Below are 20,349 nucleotides of genomic sequence, written 5' to 3' on the forward strand. Positions count from 1 at the left end.
GATGGAACAATACCTCTACAGTGCCTATTGGATGGCAACACTCCTTCAAATCAACGCTTGACCCTTTATACAAGTCTGAAGAGCAATGATTGAGAATTGTTCCCAATCATTGCTCTACAGACCTGTATAAAGGGTCAAGCATCAATTTAAAGGAATGCTGCCATCCAATAGGTGGCACTACAGAGGTATTGTTCCATCTCCTGTCTATGTGTTATGTCTGGTACTGCAGCTTAGCCCTATTCAAGTGAATGGAGATGAGCTGGAACACCAGAAACTTGGGCAACAGTGGTGCAATTTCTGGAAAAAAAAATGTAGATTCTATGCTTTAGGCCGCCTGCAGACGGGCGGGACTCGACCCGAGCGCCTGCAGGGACGAGCGCGTACTCACCCGCGCCCAGCGGCCCCGGCTCTTTCATGTGCCGGGGTTTGTTTGCCGCGCGAGATTTTGCGCCCAAACCGCGTCCGTCTGCATAGGAGTGCGTATTGTAATGCACTCCTATGCAGGCTTTCAGTGGCGGAAATCCCGCGGCGGGATTTCCGCCCGTGTACAGGCGGCCTATGTTATATAGTTGGATTTTGTTTTCAAAATCTAGAAATACAATTAGGACAGCTTGAAATTCATGCCAACATAATAGGATTTTTTGGTGCAAATCCAACAAATATCTAATGTCTGTAGGAGAAACTTGATTGCAGATGAAAATAGATATGTGAGTTTTGTAGTTTTACTTGTCCAATTCTATATTTCCTCTGAGATAAGCCATGTGATTCATTATAACCATACTAATAATGGCCTAGTTACTAAAAATCCAATCTAAATTCTAAGTGTTGTACGTTAACCAATGCAATGGACTCTCGTGTGTGTGAATAGTAAAGTTAAAGCTTGTAATGTGTATTCATGCGGGCAAGGATCTTACCAGCTCTCTTAATCCTCTTTCTTTCCTTTAGCTGATATGGTTTGTGATCATGCGATAAGGGAATAGCATTTCCATCCTTGTCACACAAGACACCGCGTGAATCCCCAACATTTGCCACTGTGAGTTCTTTGTCAGATAACAAAGCAATTAAACATGTGGTACCTGCAAGAGGAAAACAGAGATGTGCTGAGTCTTTTGTACTCAGAGACACAGGATCTACCTGATAACACACACTGGCTTCTAAAGACAGTTTCTAGTACTAGTAACTATACAGGAGTCAGCAAGCGCTGACTCAATTTACAAATTATATCTTCTGAAGTCTTTTCACTCAATGAATTTTTCAGGATGACACATGCCTACTGTTACCCATGATTGTAAAATGAGGCAGGAGGTGGCTAGAAAGTTTTGTCCACTCAGGTCGCTTCATGTGACTGTTTACCTTTCTAATTTTTATATTTCCACCATCTACTAATCTACCTAAAAAGGCCCTTTAACACGCAAAAATAATATTTCCAATGACTGAAAGATTGAAAGATTTAGCGATCTATTTGCATAAAGTGTTAAGGGCTATTAACGGCCATTATCACTTTATTATCTTCATTTGCATGTAAAAGGACCTCCAGGAGTTGTTTGCAGAGCCCAGCATGCATTTAAACACATGCCCAGTTGTGCAAACAGTTGCTGGCACATTCCATTGTTCTCCTCATGGCTAGTATAAACATGCGGCAGGGAGAACATCCTGCAGTCTTTTGAGAGATTAACGAAATACATGCTCAGTCTTTCAGTGGCTGAAGGATGGATTTTAAGTGAATTAAAATCCATAGTTCAAACAAAAAGTGAACGATGCTCGCGTTTACATGTAACAATTATCGCTCATTTTCGTCCATTTGGACAAATTTTGACATTAATCGCTACACGTAAAATGGCCTTAAATCTGATACTTCCATTTCACTGTGTGGTGCTCGTAGAACTCTCCTTTACTCCTTATATTCAATCACTTGCACACTCATGTCACCTGCACCCCAAAGCATCTTCAGAATCCACCCTTTTCTTTTTGTGAAAACAGCAAAAACTCTAATTGTTGCCTTGATTGATTCTCAACATAACTCTGGAACACCTAAGGCACGTCTCTTAGACTCATACCATAATGTTTTTGAGAATTTGCGGTACTTTTAGCTTTGTGTGATATCCTTTTCACTATTCCTCCATGATGTTGCTTGATACCACGATTTTGCACTTTCTTTCCACATTATGTACGAACCAGATAAATGCCATTACTTAATTTTGCTACACAGACACTTAAAGGGGTTGTCCCGCGCCGAAACGGGGTTTTTTTTTTTTCAACTCCCCCCCCCGTTCGGCGCAAGACAACCCCGATGCAGGGGTTAAAAAAGAACACCGCACAGCGCTTACCTGAATCCCCGCGCTCCGGTGACTTCTTACTTACCGGTTGAACATGGCCGCCGGTATCTTCTCCCTCCGTGGACCGCAGCTCTTCTGTGCGGTCCATTGCCGATTCCAGCCTCCTGATTGGCTGGAATCGGCACGTGACGGGGCGGAGCTACACGGAGCTACACCGAGCCCCATTGAGAAGAGGAGAAGACCCGGACTGCGCAAGCGCGTCTAATTTGGCCATTAGACGGCGAAAATTAGACGGCAACCATGGAGACGAGGACGCCAGCAACGGAACAGGTAAGTGAATAACTTTTGATAACTTCTGTATGGCTCATAATTAATGCACAATGTACATTACAAAGTGCATTAATATGGCCATACAGAAGTGTATAGACCCACTTGCTGCCGCGGGACAACCCCTTTAACATGAGTCTGACGGACTCACAAGCTTTTTTCCAGGTCACTTGTTTTTTCCACCTTCATGCTTTGCTGTGAACAGCAGACAATGTATCGCAGTGGTTTTGGGTAGATCTCACCACAACTGTCAGAGTTGAGCATCAGTCACCAGATAGTAGTATTCAGAGAACAAACCAATATTTGCTATACAATATGCTATTGGGGTCCAAATTCTTAGTTTGTTAGAGGTAAGCTGAGCTCAGGAGACTAACATTAAATCACACAGCATGGGATGTGATCCAAAGTAATTCATTTATTTGAGTGACAAGCAACACTTTTATAGGGTCACATGGTTAATTATAATAATTCAAATCTACTATAATTCATTTGTTACCATTAGTCAAAGAACATAAACAAAATATAAAATATACAACATAAAGGATTTAACATCTAAAATGCCAACCAAACACACGCAAGCGTAGAGTTGACCATACAGGATTAAAGGGGTTGTCCCGCGAAAGCAAGTGGGTCTATACACTTCTGTATGGCCATATTAATGCACTTTGTAATGTACATTGTGCATTAATTATGAGCCATACAGAAGTTATTCACTTACCTGTTCCGTTGCTAGCGTCCTCGTCTCCATGGTGCCGTCTAATTTTCAGCGTCTAATCGCCAGATTAGACGCGCTTGCGCAGTCCGGTCTTCTTCTTTCCTGAATGGGGCCGCTCGTGCTGGAGAGCAGCTCCTTGTAGCTCCGCCCCGTCACGTGCTGATTCCAGCCAATCAGGAGGCTGGAATCGGCAATGGACCGCACAGAAGACCTGCGGTCCACCAAGGGAGAAGATCCCGGCGGCCATCTTCACCAGGTAAGTAAGAAGTCACCGGAGCACGGGGATTCAGGTAAGCACTGTGCGGTTTTCTTGTTTAACCCCTGCATCGGGTTTGTCTCGCGCCGAACGGGGGGGCTATTGAAAAAAAAAAAAAAACGTTTCGGCGTGGGACAACCCCTTTAACTTCTTGGAACAGTAAATCTAAACAATAAGTTGTTTAGAGAGAGTGTTTAGGAACATATGTGACAAGCTAGGAACAAGTCAGTTTGAGCCGCCGGCCAGTCTAAAGGCCATATAGCTATCTTCTGGAACATCTCCTGTTCTCCCACGTATCCACAGCACAGTACAAAAACAGCTGCAGCTGTGCCGCGGATACGAACGGCTTCCATAGGCTTCAATGGAAGCCGCAGGAGCCGTCCTTGCAGCAGATCCGCAGGAAAATGGAGCATGCTGCGATTTCTTCCTGTGTGTGTGACCCGCAAACCGGAAAGGAATCCCATCTGCATGCTTTTAGCTGCTCTACCGATGCCAATGCATCCCTATGGGCAGTAAGATGCACGGATCTCTTGTGTGGGGGCCATGCACGGATTTTATAAATAAAAAATATAAAATATATAAAATATAGATACGTTGCGAGGGGGAAATAGGAACTGGGAGGGCCCGAGCTGAACTTTTGCACCCGGGCCCCTGAGCCTTTAGGTACGCCCCTGCATAGAGTCGAAAAGCAAATTGAGTGACACAGAAATAACTTGCTTGCGGTAAAGACAGTTCTGCAATGACAAATTTGATCCCAAGCGAAATGATGGTGAAGATGATCATGTGAGTGTTGCGAGTGAAGTCACAGATGAACAAAGTGCTAAAAATATTGATGATGATTTGGAAGGTAACAGCACTGCATTTCTGGCTGTAAGGAAACACGGCTTCTGTGGAGAAGAAGTCCACCGGTGCCATGCAAAGCGAAAAGACACAATGTTATCAAATCACAAACAAACTTGGTATAGCTGCCACCTTTGAATATATTGGTGCTTTTGATTTTCACATCACTAGTAATATTATTGAAAAAATTATCGAATCAGGGAATTTATAGAGGAACAAATTTCATCGCTCATGTGGCAAAAATACTCTTCAGTAGAAATTTAAGCTTTGATTAGACTGCTGATCACTGCAGGTCACTTGTAAAGCAATTTCTCAAATGTCCGTATTCAGTTTAGTAGGAAAATCGGTCAACCGATTGAAGACTTGAGGGAAGATTTAAAGACCTACAGAACTTTTTGAGATTTGATGATAAATCACCAAGATGTGTTCAAAGGTCTATAGACAAATTTGTGCCTTTTCGTGAAATAAGGAACGAGATAAATCACAATCTTCAAAAGTACTACCTTCCAGGTGGGAATCTGGATGCTGATGAGCAATTGGACACATTCCGAGGTTGATGCTGCTTTCGCCAGTGAAGACCTTCTAGATATGTGACTCCAGCTACTTTACCCACTGAAAGACTTACCCTACTTGGGTATAGAAGGCAACGAGGGGGGGAAAATATTGCATTCAAGGTGGTGAATGAATTGGCAATAGGGTACTTCAGCATCCATGGAACTCACTGACCACTTGCTGAAGAATAGGTTAACACTGGTTGGCACAGTATGTCAAAACAAAACTTTCATAGCAAATTAATTTCTTCCCAGCACCAGCAAATATAGAGCAGTAAGGCCGGCTGTCCACGAGCGATGCGGTATCCCGTGGCAAAGCTCTGCGAGCAGGAGCCACCACCGAATCTCCGCCGGTCAGCCCTATCTAATAGATAGGCTGACCACGGAGAATCAGGGCAATTCGCAGCATGCTGCGAATTGCCCACCGTGAGTGAAGAATCGCAATGATTCTCCACTCGTGGTGCCAGAGCTTTCCATAGCAATGCTAAGGACAGGGGGTCTAAAAGTTCTCTTTTCGGTCTTGTGAGAAAGACGACGCCTTGGTGTCCTATGTGCACAAAGCAGGAAAGAGTGTTTTCTCCCACAATGCACCTCTGATGTTATTGCAGAAGACTCTTGCGAAAGAGAAATAATTCTTCATTACATTAACACAAAGCGTGTTGTCAATACTCTTGATCAGATGGTACACAGCTACACTTATAAAAGGAAAACAAGGCAGTGGGATCTCATAGTATTCATGAACTGCAATAACGTAGCTACAGTTGCGTCGTACGTAATCTTTTTCACGAAGAATCTTGAATGGAATGCAAATAAAAAGAAAACCAGAAGACAAATCTTCCTTACTGATCTAGCTGAAGATTTGGTTCAGGAACATATTAGAAGGGGTTCAAAACAGGGGCTGTAGAAAAACATCACTCAGTCTATGGAAACTTTGTTTTTCCTTATGCTAGTGGAAGCTCACCTGGCTTTTGTGTCAGATAGACTGAAAAAAAAGGCGCCACTTATCTTATAACAAGAAAGGACGTATGCAAAAAACTATATGTGATAATTGTAAGAATAAGGGTTAATGCCCATGGCCGGATTTCTGCTGCGTGAAATGCGGCGGAAATCCACGGCATTATCCCACAGCTATTAGGTTCTATTGAACCTAAAAGCTTAATGATCACGCTGCTGAGTTCCGCAGCCTGAAAGAAACTGCAGCATGTTGTAATTGCCGCGGAAAAACACACGGCCGGCTTCTATTGTAGTCATAAGCTGATTGGTGACTGGCCTATGCAGCTTATACATACTACCCTATTTTATTAAAGATGGCTGGACTATTGATGTCATCCTCATCACCTTTATCACATAGAGCAAACATGTACTGCAGCATTTTACATCACTTGATTTTATGGGTTCTGTCCGTGTTGGGGCTCACAATTTTAAGTTCACCTATCAGTATGTCTTTGGAATGTGGAAGTGACTGGAGGAAACCCACGCAAACATGTGATAAACATACAAGCTCCATGCAGCATTGAGGATTTTAGTTGTAATTGAACCTAAGACGCCTAATGTGCAAGGTCACCGTGCTAACCATTGAGCCACCATGCATGACCCCAATTTCCTCATGACCGCATGCTCTTGCGAGTAAGGCCCTCACTGTTCACATGGTTTATTATTCTAATACAGTATGTAAGGTCTGATTTTGTTGATGCATGTTCCCTCTGATTTGTAAAATGCAGCAGAATTTGCTATATAAATAAAGATTCTTATTACTGGTGTGTCCACCTTGTGTTCGTACAATCATGTTTAATTTCACTTTCAGCAAGATTCAAAGGCTTCAACTATAAAAACGAAATCAGAAAAAAGTGTCATTTTGCACGTAGAGAAAAATCACATCACAGATTTAATGTTTGTAACTTTTTGTTGGAAAAGTCTTTATTCATGAGGTCTACTGTGTTTCAGGGTTATATCTTTGTAGCCTGTTCAGCATACTGTGAGTTTTACGGTAGTTCTAGCACATCGACACAAGTAGCCAGCCCAACATAGGCTCTGCTCCTGATGAACCACGTACCTGTGGGGAAACGCGTCGAGCTCGAACTGAGCCTGAACTTGAGCTCAAATTGATGGACTCGTTTGTACTTCTCAGACTATAATTAATGATCTGAGTTAAGTTCTATGAGTCCATATACACTTCTATAGATCTCATGAATGAATCTACCTTGATTATCTACATTACTTGCAAACACAACATAGTGAAGAGCTTTGCAGCTCACTTGTGCTTTGCTTCTGATCTGATTCACTGATCAGACACACTATAAGTCAAGATCAAAGAGTGTCCCTACTACCGACTATCGTGTCATTGATACTTACCATCAGGACCTCTTGACCCCAAAAATACGGAATTGTTGTGTGTGAAGGGATATTGTGACATCCCTTTGTGTTTTTGTTTTGTTAGTCCTATAGCCCATGCATGTCTTTTTAAAAGGATCTTAAAAAAAATATTATTTTAGTCTATAACTGTGAAGGGCACAACGCTGCCAGGAGGAGCTGAGGTGAGTTTATGTAGTGACAGCTTTTGAGGCCAGACAAGGAATGTGCGATGGGACTACATGAAGTGCCTGGGGAGCCTGTCAGCCTGTGAAAGCAGTAAGCTTGAATTTGTCCACCACGGAATGGACTGGAAGCTGGCACAAGTGGTAGTGTGCTTATGTTGTGTGCCCATGCCACAGCAGTAGCTATGTAGTGGGTCTTCTAAATTTGGTGCAAAAACCTAGTGATCCAGAAGTGCTGGAATGGGGCACTTAGGGGTACCCCTACCATGAGGCGCCCCCTAGACTACCGCCTCTAGCAGCAATCAGCAGGACCTCAGAGAGGAGCGGTGGGTTGCCACCAGGCCGGTAATTATTTTGTACCGGCTATATTGATAGCTGGTAAAAAATAGCTGGAAACTGGCCGGGGTCAATCAAACACATTTCACTTACTTAGTCAACAGCTCTGGTCCACACCTGCTGAGTCTTTGACTCCTGACATCTACCCTTCGCTGCATATAGGAGTTTCTGTACACAGATACTGGGGGAGAGGTCAAGGGTCACAGAGTTAGCAGCGTAGGCTACCGGTGGACCAGATCTTTGGAAGGAGTAGGTTAAATGTCTGTTAGGTTGCGGTCCAGGGACACTATTAACACTAAGGGGGACACTATTACTGCTGGGGACACTATGCAGGGCGCTGTTACTACTGGGGCAACTATGAGGGATACTATTACTAATGGGGTCACTATTACTACTGGGGTAACTAAAAGAGCCACTATTACTACTGGGGCCACTATGGGGGTCATTATTACTACTGGGGCAACTATGCGAGACACTATTTCTACTGGGGCCACTATTATCACTGGAACCACTAATGTGGTCACTATTACTACTATGGCCATTAACAGGGTCACTATTACTCTCGAGACCACTAAGTGTAACACTATACTGACAGAGCCAGTGCCGTGGGATGCTATTACTCTGTCACTGCAGACAAGTCTCAACTATTTAAATATATATTGGGCATATTGTGTATTGACACTTATAATGTCTGTAAAATGATTTTTATTGCTGAGATGTGGGACACTTTATGCTTCGCCTCAGGTAGCATAAAGGCTTGGGACTTCCCTGGGTACAGTGCAAGGCAAAAGTGTAGCCACAAGAGGGACAGTTAGAGAACTGGCTGAAGAAAATATCGGTGGGGGTTGTGTGAGATTTCAGTCACGGCAAGAGAAAGTGAGTGATCAGTAGAGGGGTAGAGACTGGCTGTCCTATGGCCTAAAATGTGTCCTGTGGAATCAGTGGACTGGTGACACCAAAGGGTATGGACTTACCACAGACCCGTGTAAAGATAAAGTTGAACTGAATGGAGTACTGTTATCAAGTTGCAACTTTCAAGTGTTTTGCACCACTGAATTTGACCAGCAACCATCAAGCTTATTGTGCCACCCTGAGTGTTCGTAATGATCAAGCTTTTGTGCCAATCTTGCGAAGAAAATAAAGTCAACTGTTCAACCACAATGTTCTGTAATCATTCTTAAAGTGGAATCCAGCAAGCACCCTGCACAAGGACATGTAGATCCCCATCAGCTGGAAAGACTCGTATCCTTTATGCTTTAGTAAAGCAAAATAAGTAAAGCAAGAACACTGTGAGATATTACAACCACAGGTTATATCGCATTAGACCTAACTCTTTTCGGAAGATTTATACACAGACACCAAGTTATTTAAGAAGAGAAGTGGAAGACATTTCAGCATCTTTAGTGTCTTACACTAGTAATGGCTAACTCATAATGACCAGAGGCGTCTATTCATTTACTCTGTCCTGTGGGACATTACTGCTTATCTAATGCCATTTGCTGTAGTGAGTCTTGGGTGAATATCAATAGCTGCTGGCCTAGATAAGAGGTAAAGAAAAACGCTTAGTGACTCAAAAGGAGCCCAAGGCTTCCGAAGGACCCAGACAGAACAATGAAAATCTTAAATGTAGCTTGTTGTAATACAGAACACAAATGGTTATGTGCTGCTTCTGGTTACTACACAGAGATATACAACATCGCAGAATGCCAAAGGTAGCACGAAATGTGACACCGACACCATTAGCACTGTTTATTTTGGACACCGAGAGAACAGAAAGCCTCCTATTAATAATTTACACTTGGTCTCTTTGTTGTGGTGGTCCAGCCTCTGCAGCTGCTGATCCACATAATTTGGAAGCCATGTATTGTGTCAGCATTACTGAATCATGCCCGCTGTACATGGCCTTCTGGCAGCCCTAAAGCACTAATTTCTCACTCTTTATTTAGCTTATGATTGCTTACACAATTGCCACATTTGTTTCTCAGCACCGCACTTATGGTTTTTGTGCATTGCAAAGTTTTGCCATAAAAATAAAACTTGGCAACTGCTCCCTTCATAAGTAATAATAATCATAATCTTTATTTGTATAGCGCCAACTTATTCCAAAGCGCCTTCAAGCATGGGAGAAATGCAAAGAGTACAACAATTACAATGTTGTACTGAATGCTTCTGATTGGCTGGGGAGGGGGGCATTACTAAATGTATACAGGCTAGGAGGACAGCGGCAAGGCAGGGAGCGGGGCCGCAGCCAGAGCCGGTGGAGGACAGCGGACACTGCCATTCAGCGACGGTACCAATAATGCGTGCAGGCTGGGAGCAGCGGCAGAAACACAGGCGGCTGAGGCGCTAGAGGAAATACAGCGTGGAGGCTGCGAGCGGCGGCTGGATGACACCGTGGAGTGTACCAGTGTAATGCTTCAAGTGCCATCCTGACACAGTAGGAGGAGGACCACAGCAAGGACAGCAACAGACAGTGAGTGGGGCAATTGACGGCCGAGACGCAGGTCACAGCCGCCACAGCATCAGCAAAAAACTGGCTGGACGGAGCACTCACGGAGCGCAGTGACAGCTGCAGTGTCAGTACTGATTTTTGGGTGCCGTGGATGGTTAGGGGTTAGTTTCCAGTTAGGCGTACATTATTAGCTTTAAAGGGTTCAACATTTACAGCTTATAATGTAAGCCTAACTGGAAAACTAACCCCTAACCCTAAGCAACCACGGCGGGCAAAAATCACTACCGATGCTGCTGCTAGGACCTTCAAGGACCTTACTGAAGTCACACAATGAGGAGCTAGGGGTGTGACAGGGGCGTTCCTCCATGCAAGCCCTGTCAAACCCCTAGCTTCCTGGTGGTGACAAGATACAATAATACCCATGCAATGGACAGGATGGGACCCAGTGCCTTGTATTGGAGACTGTTGTAGACATGTTCTGTGACCTGTACAGAGGTCACTTGCAGGGAGGGGAGCAGATAGTCACAGTTTATCAACTAATGTGAATGGTGAATCCTGTGTTATCTACATAGAGGTGTTACTGGTCAGTGTAATATGATGTCCCTCTTGTACGGACCAATAATCGCTCAGATTCTCACGAGATCACGGGAGTTTGCACAATAATCTTTAGTGTAAATACTGCCAGCAGCTGAATGACAAACAATAATTTTTTCGCTTATCATTGGCTGTTCACTAGAGATGAGCGAACGTACTCGTTTCGAGTAATTACTCGATCGAGCACCGCGATTTTCGAGTACTTCCGTACTCAGGTGAAAAGATTCGGGGGGTAGCAGCAGGGAACAGGGGGGAGCCCTCTCTCCCTCTCCCCCCCACTCCCCGCTGCATCCCCCCACTCACCCACGGCACCCCCCCCGAATCTTTTCTCCCGAGTACGGAAGTACTCGAAAATCGCTGCGCTCGGGCGAAAAAGGGGCGTGGCCGAGTATGCTCGCTCATCTCTACTGTTCACTTTAGACAGGCATAAAAACTGAACAACGATCTAGCTGTGTAAACAGGCAGTCTTTTATCTATGAAGGACTGCCTGCTTACTGTGAATGAAGACGGGGGGCGGGAGTAATCTTCAGGCTGCTCTAACTCTATTTACTGAGCGATCATCGCTCCTGTGTGAAAAGACCATTTTTCACACGGACAAGAAAATTGAGCAAGGCGCACAACTCTTGCACGAATATAAACCCCATTGTTTGAATGAGGTCATGTACATGAGCTATCCCGGCACATCCTATGTTTGGGTATGCCCTCGCATTGCCCATGGTCTTCAACGGGGCCAGCAGCAGCATCAATGTGAGGTTTTCCTATTGTGATGTTTCCCTGTCAGCCGCAGCAGAGAATCGTTACTACCCTGAATGGATGCGAGGTGGTTTTGATATAAAACACCTTCCACCCATGGGGATGTCGCATGTTGGCGAGCGCAATATCAGGCCGTGATTCACAGCCGCTTATTGTACTCGCCCGTGTGAAGTTAGCCTTAGTGAGATGACTGCTGAAAAGTTTTCTCTACAGAACAGGAAGTATCAGACTAGCCTATGTGGTAAATGTGAAAAATGCAGAATTTTAGGATTATTTAAAATAATATAAATTGTGCCTGAAAATAAAAAAAAATCACCAAACATTCTTAAAAAATATATTTAACACAAAAATATGATTTATATAATTGGTCATTTTCTTTAAATACTCTCTTAAATAACAGTCATATACCACTCCAGGCAATATATGAGGGGTCTTAAAGGGGTACCAATCCTAACTGAATTTGTATGCAGGAAATGTGAAAAACCAGACAGACCCTCAGGGTTCTGTCACACACATGGGTTTTGTTTCAACACATTCTAAACATAAGGCTCATTATCTTTCCATCCAAACCACAAACTACAGCAATGAATACTCTCTTTAATACCACTCAATCCTTCGAATTAGCTCACTCACCCACATCAATTAAATACGGGTTCACCACAAATTGTATTGGAGGCAACTCGTCAGGCACATTTTTCTCGAGATCCCGACATGAACATTGAGCACTCTGACCTACATTCAGCATTTGTACTGCACAATCACAGATTAGAGTAGATTATCGTGGGTATAATAATGACTACATATCATAGCAGGGGTGCAAACATCTTCATAGGAACAGCTGTGGCCCTTTAAACCACTTCTGGAAGCCTTTAATGTATCTGTTGACCGCTAAGTGAGCTATTGACCCATACTTGGCTGGAACGTCTCATAATTCAGCACCGCAAAACCGGGCAAAAGTGTTTACACTGTGAGACTATGATGTCAGCCTACTTCTTTAAATTAGCATGTCACAAATGGATGGGTAATTTTACAGAAGCTGATTATCCATTTGTTCTAATCTGAATTACTATAATAATACAGAATGTAGCTCTTTGTTTATGATGATACATAGACCAGAGATACTCAAATGCTGTGACAGCCACTAGTTGAACACTTATGGGGCACAATCAATACTCTTGAGTGAAGAAAGAGGAAACTTTTGGGCAGAGGAGTAAACAATGGTAATTATCGCTACAGTGTGTACCAGAGAGAGCCCAACTCATCGAAGCACCCAATCAGTATGGACAAGTAACAAGTCCTACAAATGTCTTCTCCAATACTTGTATACTATTGTAATCTCCCAGTATAAACCAGTTCATCCAAGAAGTCAATATTGCTGAAAGAAATTATGCAAAAAAAAACATGCCCTACAAGGATCCCTTATTAACCACTTCAGGACTTGCCATAGACAATAAACATCCAGGCAGTCCCTATCTAGCACTACAAGAACAGTTTTAAACCATCCTTTGGGCCCTTTTACACGGGACGACAGTCAGGTAAACGGCTGCACGAGCAGAGCGTTCACACTGGCAGACTTTACTGCTGGACCGCGGGCTTCTCGCTTAGCGTTTCAACTTCTATGTGAAACGCTGAGCCGGTAGTGTTTACCAAGAAGGACAAGCCAGCGATCCAGTGATAGTTTTTATGCTGACTGAATGTTAGTTTGAAGATCACAGAGCTTAACTTGGAGAACAATCAGTGAAATCGCCAGGCATAGAATAGCTGTGAAAAAAATAGAATTTGGGAATATTCTTTCAAATTTGAAAAATTGCTGCTATATTTATAAGCCTTGTAACGTCCAGAAAAAAATCAAAACTAAAGTTAAACAATGATGCTGACATATCGGTGGTGTAAATACGGCCTTTTACAGTTTTGTTGCGGCCTTTTTAACTTATAAGTGATGTCATGAATTTCACAAGTTTTTTATAACAGTTGTTAGGGCCGGCTGCACACGAACAGGTCAGACTCCGGATGCGGGATCCCCACGGGAATCCGACCCTCTGCCTGGTTGGTGACTCTGCGAACTTGTCAGTCGTCATCATTATTTGTGCTGACATGGTCCGAACCGTTGGATAAGCGAAGTATAGGTTTTCCCGCCCCAACGCTAGGGCTGCGGATTGGATGGCTTCTATTGACTTCCATGGAAGTCTTCTGTGCAGACAGCACTCAAAAATAGAGCATGCCGCTATTTTTCCTCCGCAATTGCAATTGATTTCCGCTCGTGTACAGGAAAAACCGCTTTTCTATTGCATGCTATAGGTGGTATTTGCTGTGGAACCTGGGATGGACGCCCGCTCCAGATTCTGCAATGCAAATATGCCCGTGTGCAGGAGGCCTACGGTAGAGTTTTTTAATTTATACACTTTTACATGTAGTTTTGCATGTTTTTTTTCAGTTTCATAAGAATACACATGAATTGAATGCCACACATATTTTGAAAAAAATGCACAACTGACCTAAAAAAAATACCAAAAATAATACAACCCCCCCCCCCCCCCAAAAAAAAAAACTAAGTTTGTAATGCAAGAAGTATCTGAATATTAGCTTTAGGCCCCGGCGGGATTTCCTGCAGAATTTGTGCCCGTGGAAGTTGCCATACCATTGTGTTAGAAAACGCAATCCAATGCAGACGGCATGCTCTATTTCTTTGTGGAGCTCGCAGAGCCCTGCACAGAAATGTCACTCCCGGACCGCTGGCTCCGCTCTGCGCATGCGCCGGCTGGGCGGCAGACGGAAAGTCACAGAGCCGGAGCCGCGGGTGCAGGTGAGTGCCGCACTGGTCCCTGCAGGGGCTCGGGTTGGGTCCCGCTGCGAGAATTCTAGTAGCGCGATCTGACCCGGCCGTCTGCAGGCGGCCTTAGGTTGTTTTCAGACAATTGTATTTTTATTCTGTATTTGATCCATGTTTCAAGAACCATAATATGGAGCTAATGAAAATCTATGAATTTATCTAATGTGCAAATTTTTCACAGCTGTGCTTGAAAAAAGCAGCGTGCGCTACTTTTATCCATTTTGGGTCGAATAAGTATTTCATGAGTATTTAATTTGTGTTTCCATTCATTGGTATTATTTTCTATAAGGCAAATACGGATCTGTTTTTGCCCAGTATAAATTAAACCCTATCATGGGAAATATGGAGACAGATATAAATCAAACACTGATGAAATACGACTGAAATTTAATATGCCTTGTAACAAGACCGGGAATCGGAGTCTGGCTTTGCTTTCAATGCCCGGTCATTGTTACAAGGTTTGTATAAAGAGTCTAACATTAACTTGAAAAAATGCTGCCTTCCTATAGGTGGCACTGTGGAGGTATTGTTCCATCTCCCTTATTTGCATATTACTGAGAGAAGCATAAATGGCCTTTTAAGTCTCCTCACTCACTAACAGACTAGGTGCTCCCCCTAAGGAGAAAATATAGCATTTCTTACCCATTTCTTGTCTATTTACATATAAGCTCTTCCCTGAAAAACAATAATTTTAGTGTAAAAAAAAAAAACAAAGAAAGAAAATTACCTCTTCACTGCTGCCGTGTCCCCCATGGGGATGCAGAACACATCTGCCGCATGTGGCAGATGTTTCCTTCATCCCCGCTAGTAAAAATTCCCTGCTGCTGCACCTACCACATCTGTGACAGATGCAGCAGAGGAATTCTTCAATTTCCTATCACATGACAGCTGCGGTAGAGGATCCTGCTGCCGACTCCCTGTCCTAGTAAAAGTAGCGTAAAAAACAAAAAAAATAGATACTCACCTCCCTTCAGCTGCCGGGGCTCAGCCGCGTCTTCTCTGCGCTTTTCCCGGCTCTGTAGTGCGGATCTATCAGCAGGCGAGGATTTAAAATCCCCGCCTGCTGAAAGAGCTGATTGTGATTAGCTGAGCCAATCAGTGGCAGAGAGGTAAGTGTTTTTTTATATAATTTTTTTTTACACTAAAATTATTGTTTTTCAGGGAAGGGCTTATATGTAAAGCCCTTCCATGAAAAACAATTCAGGGGTGCTGGCAGACCATTGTTCGAGGCTCCCATTGACTTCAATGGGGTTCATTACTCGAAATGAGCTCTCGAGCATTACAAAAAGCTCGGCTCGAGTAAAGAGCACCCGAGCATTTTGGTGCTCGCTCATCTCTATTAGGGACCTTTCATATGGGTCGGCATTACACCACAGGACGCAGCCAAATCTGCAGCTGCAGAATTCCACACCAAAATCTACCAGTCAAACTGCGGATTTTGATGTGGAATTGTAGTCAGATTTTAAGCAATTTTTTTATACTGCTGGTGCGCCCCGCAGCCAATTCTGTCCCGTGTGAAAGGCCCCTACGGTTCGAAATCAAACAATATCTCATTTACATCCATATACTGTAGATTCCAATACACAGATGTAGTCAGCACTTCAAGAGTCCTTCTGACTCATACTACTTAATCATAGTTAATAGATTTCCATCAACAATTAGAATAAACTATGCTTCCAAGATTTCAAAGCTTCACAGTTTCACACATGAATAAAACTCCTTTAAAAGCACTTAACTGGTTTAACTAATGTAAATTGCGGACTAATGAATTAAAAACAACACGATTCAATGTGAAAAGAACGATTGTTGTAATGCCGCATAGATCATGAGGTTAAGTGCTACAATATAGAATCAAGTTAAGAAATTTTGTGTCCGCGGAACTTCGAGGTAATTATTTATGAGGAACAAAAAGAGAAGCTATAAAAAATAAAGCTGTGTAATTTGTGGCACAGATCAGGAGGAGCCGGTGCTGTAAGTGTCTGCTAATTGCAAAGAGGGCAGGAATTTATTTCGACTAATAAGCAATGATGAACAGTTACATTTGGAGCCTATTTTAAGAAATCTCAGAAGACAAGTGGCTAACAATATCGCGCTAATCAGTGGCATGAAAATGAAAATGACACTTCATTTAAAGACACCATTTTCCATCGTCTTGATAAGCATGTACATCTGTGCTCCTGAAATCTGGGCACCGCTCTACATGTACAGTTTTATCAGACCGTTTCATAGAATTGCATCCAGCAGTTATTACCAGATGGAAAAATAGGTCGGAAATTACACTTTATGTAACTCTGTGTATTTTCTATAGGCTTATGTACACAGGAAGGATGCAGTCATAGGCACTCTGTGTGCCCCAGTATGCTGCCTCCTCGAGGCACCGTGTTTTCCCTTAGGGTGCCTTCACGCTGGCGTGAAATTGCACAATTTTCCAGCGCTGTGAGAAATCACAAAAATATGAAGCCAGTGGCTTCAAATGGCTCCATGCACATGTGCGATGTTTTAACGCTTGCGAAGCAGTGGTGAAACAAAATCGCGGCATGTCCATTCTTTTTGCGATATCGCCCTATTGTTTTCAATTGGGCCGGTGGCAGCAGCGACAGCCCCATTGAAATCAATGGGAGATGCTCGCGATCCTCTGCCACAGCTGTGACAGCCGTGGCAGGGGACTCCCCGTGGCGAGGATTTTCGTGGGGAGGGGGGTGTTGAAGATTTTCGGGTAGGCATTGAATGACGGCTGAGTGCTGCCTCTGATTGGTCACAGCTGGGATTTTTAAATCCCCGGCCAGAAGAGAAGAAGAAGAATGCCGAGACCTGCTAGAAGACGCGCCAGAGATGACTGCGCTTCCAAGGTGATGCACTAATGTTTTTAATTTTTTTTTCTACAGTTCACACACAAAAAAAAAATCCTCGCCACGGAGAGTCCCCTGCCACTGCTGTCACAGCAGTGGCAGAGGATTGCGAGCATCTCCCATTGATTTTAATGGGGCTGGCGATGCTACCGCTGGCCCTATTGGAAACAATGGGAGAAGATCACTACTTCCTGCTGTGGCTGTGACACCCACAGCAGGAGATTCCTTCAGCCCTGCTGGGATGGGAGGCTGTTTCCCTGCGGAAACGCCTCGTATCCAGGGTTTCAGAAGGATTGCAAGAGCGATCTCGGGACGTCAGTCACATCCCATTATAGCTCTCACCAATGTGCAGGAGCCCTTGAAGCAATGTTTCTCGAGGAGAATAGCTTTGTAATAGAATGATAGAAAGAGTTGAAAGGGACCTCCAGGGTCATCGGGTCCATCCCAGATAGATATTTGTCCAGCCTTTGTCTGAACACTTCCATTGAAGGAGAACTCACCATCTCCTGTGGTAACCTGTTCTACTTATTGATCACCCTCTGTCAGAAAGTTTTATTCTAATATCTAATTTGTGTCTCCTACCTTTCCGTTTCATCCCATTGCTTTTGGTCTTTCCTTGTGCAAATGAGAATAGGGCTGATCCCTCTGCACTGTGACAGCCCTTCAGATATTTGTAGACAGCTATTAAGTCTTCTGTCAGCCTTTTTTTTTTGCAAGCTAAACATTCCCAGATCCTTTAACCGTTCCCCATAGGACATGATTTGCAGACCGCTCATCATCTTGGTAACTCTTCTCTGAACTTGCTCCAGTTTGTCTATGTCTTTTTTAAAGAGGGGTGCCCAGAACTGGACACCATATTCCAGATGAGGTCTGACTAAGGCAGAGTAGTGGGGGATAATTACCTCACGTAATCTAGACTCTATACTTCTCTTAATACATCCCAGAATTATGTTTTCCCTTTTTGGCTGTTGCATCACATTGTTGACTCATGTTCAGTCCATAATCTATTTGTATACCCAAGTCTTTTTCACATGTGCTCCTGCTTAGCCCAATTCCTCCCATTCTGTAGCTGTTTTTTTTTCATTTTTCTTGCCCAGATGTAGGACATTGCATTTCTCCTTGTTAAATACCATTCTGCTAGTCGCCACTCACTTTTCAAGCTTTCCTACATCTTTTTTTAATATTCTTTCTCTCTTCCCTAGTGTTAGCTATCCCTCCTAGCTTTGTGTCATCTGCAAATTTGATCAGTTTCCCATCAATTCCCTCCTCCAGATCATTTATAAAAATGTTGAACAATACTGGGCCTAGGACAGAGCCCTGCGGTGCCCCACTTAATACATTCTTCCACTTGGATGTGCAGCCATTTATGACCACTCTTTGAGTGCGATCACTCACAGTTGTGAATCCACCTAACAGTTGCCTTGTCAATCCCATATTGGGTCATTTTTTTCAATAAGTATGGTGTGAGATACTTTGTCAAATGCTTTACTAAAGTCAAGATATACTATATCCACCGCATTTCCCTGATCAACCCAGTCGGTGATTCTGTCATGGAAGGAAATTAGATTAGTCTGGCATGACTTCTTTGTTGCAAACCCATGCTGGCTCTGGTTAATTACTCCATTTTCATCCAGGTACTTGCATACATGCTGTTTAATAATTTGTTCAAAGACCTTTCCCGGTATAGAAGCCAGGCTCACAGGCCTGCAGCAAACTCCTGAGTAATAAATGTTTTGCTGCTCCTGAAATTACATCTATACTGCTTAGTACTGTTGTAGACTGTCCTCCATACTGATGTTATGTCTCAGCATGTGCTACAGTGAGGAAAGAAGCAAAAAATGCAGTTTTCCTGATGTGCAGTGTATAGAAGACATCATAACAGCTAGAATCCTCTCACGAGCTCAGAGAGAACAGGAAAATTACAGAGAAAGCCTTCAGAGGGGAAAACTGGTGATAAATTCAGGATACAAATTATATAATGGCCACAAATTGTGTTATTCTCCATGGTTACACAGCAGTTTATTCGGAAAAATCACATTTTTACAATTCATGAGATTTTGAAATTGTGCCGACCCACAGCACAGAATCTGTAAAAGTCTATGGGCCCATTCTTTACTGCCAGATTCTGAGGCTTTTTTGAACAATTTAACCTCTTTGACGCTGCTCAGACATTTCTGTTACTGAAAAATTGACATAACAGTCTACATAGACTGCACTGCTCTCAATAGAGTTTTGTTAGAATATTGTAAAAACATGAAAAATTGACGGCAGAAAAAGACCACATGGTTCATCTAGTCTGCCCTAGTGCAGTAACAGATTGGCACACACATGGCAATTGGATTATGGTTACCTGTTGTGAAGCGGCACAACAAGCTAAAACGCCTGTCAAGGTAGAGCATCAGCCTCCCCAAAGGATAAGACAGCTCCAAAACAGGGCAGCAGAAACGAAGGGTAACAGGTGTGGGGAGACAGCAAGACTTTATTGGCAATGCGTTTCAACGCTGTACTGGCATCTTCATCCGGCCCTTCAGAAACCTCTTACACACTACACAAAATTTAAAAGCTATGGGCAAATGCAATGATGTCGTCAGTGCAGCTATATGACGAGTCACTTGACCACTATGCATTGCGACTATTAATCGAAGAACGCTCACATTCTCGTCATCGTTGCATTTGCTCATGGCTCTGTGTAGTGTGTAAGAGGTTTATGAAGGGCCGGATGAAGATGCCAGTACGGCGTTGATGCAAGTTGCCAATAAAGTCTTGCTGTTCCATCCTGGGTCTCCTGTCTCCACCGCACCTGTTACCCCTCAATTTTGCTTTTCTGCTTATATTATTGTGACAGGTTTCTGGTCATAGGATAACTATACCGGGAATGCATCTACAAAATAAAAGTTTAACAGGAGCTAAATAAAAAATATAATCACAAAATAACTATATTCCACATCTTTAAACTCCGGTTTCACTCTGTGTGTTTGGTATAGGATATACATGGGGTGGACAAAAAATATGGAAACACCGTACAAAATACATGCC

At 43.3% G+C, this 20,349-nt stretch overlaps 1 protein-coding gene across 1 annotated transcript in view; it reads right to left on the reverse strand.

Annotated features, from left to right (window-relative positions):
• PPM1L (protein phosphatase, Mg2+/Mn2+ dependent 1L) overlaps positions 1-20,349 on the reverse strand; it is a 221,868-nt gene that overhangs the window by 7,784 nt on the left and 193,735 nt on the right. Inside the window, exon 3 of the mRNA XM_066600587.1 lies at positions 915-1,076. Within this exon, the coding sequence (XP_066456684.1) occupies positions 915-1,076 (162 nt within the window). The remainder of the gene's footprint in view (positions 1-914; positions 1,077-20,349) is intronic.

The sequence above is a fragment of the Eleutherodactylus coqui genome, chromosome 1, assembly GCF_035609145.1.
Source record: "Eleutherodactylus coqui strain aEleCoq1 chromosome 1, aEleCoq1.hap1, whole genome shotgun sequence".
NCBI classification, from domain to species: Eukaryota; Metazoa; Chordata; class Amphibia; order Anura; family Eleutherodactylidae; genus Eleutherodactylus; species Eleutherodactylus coqui.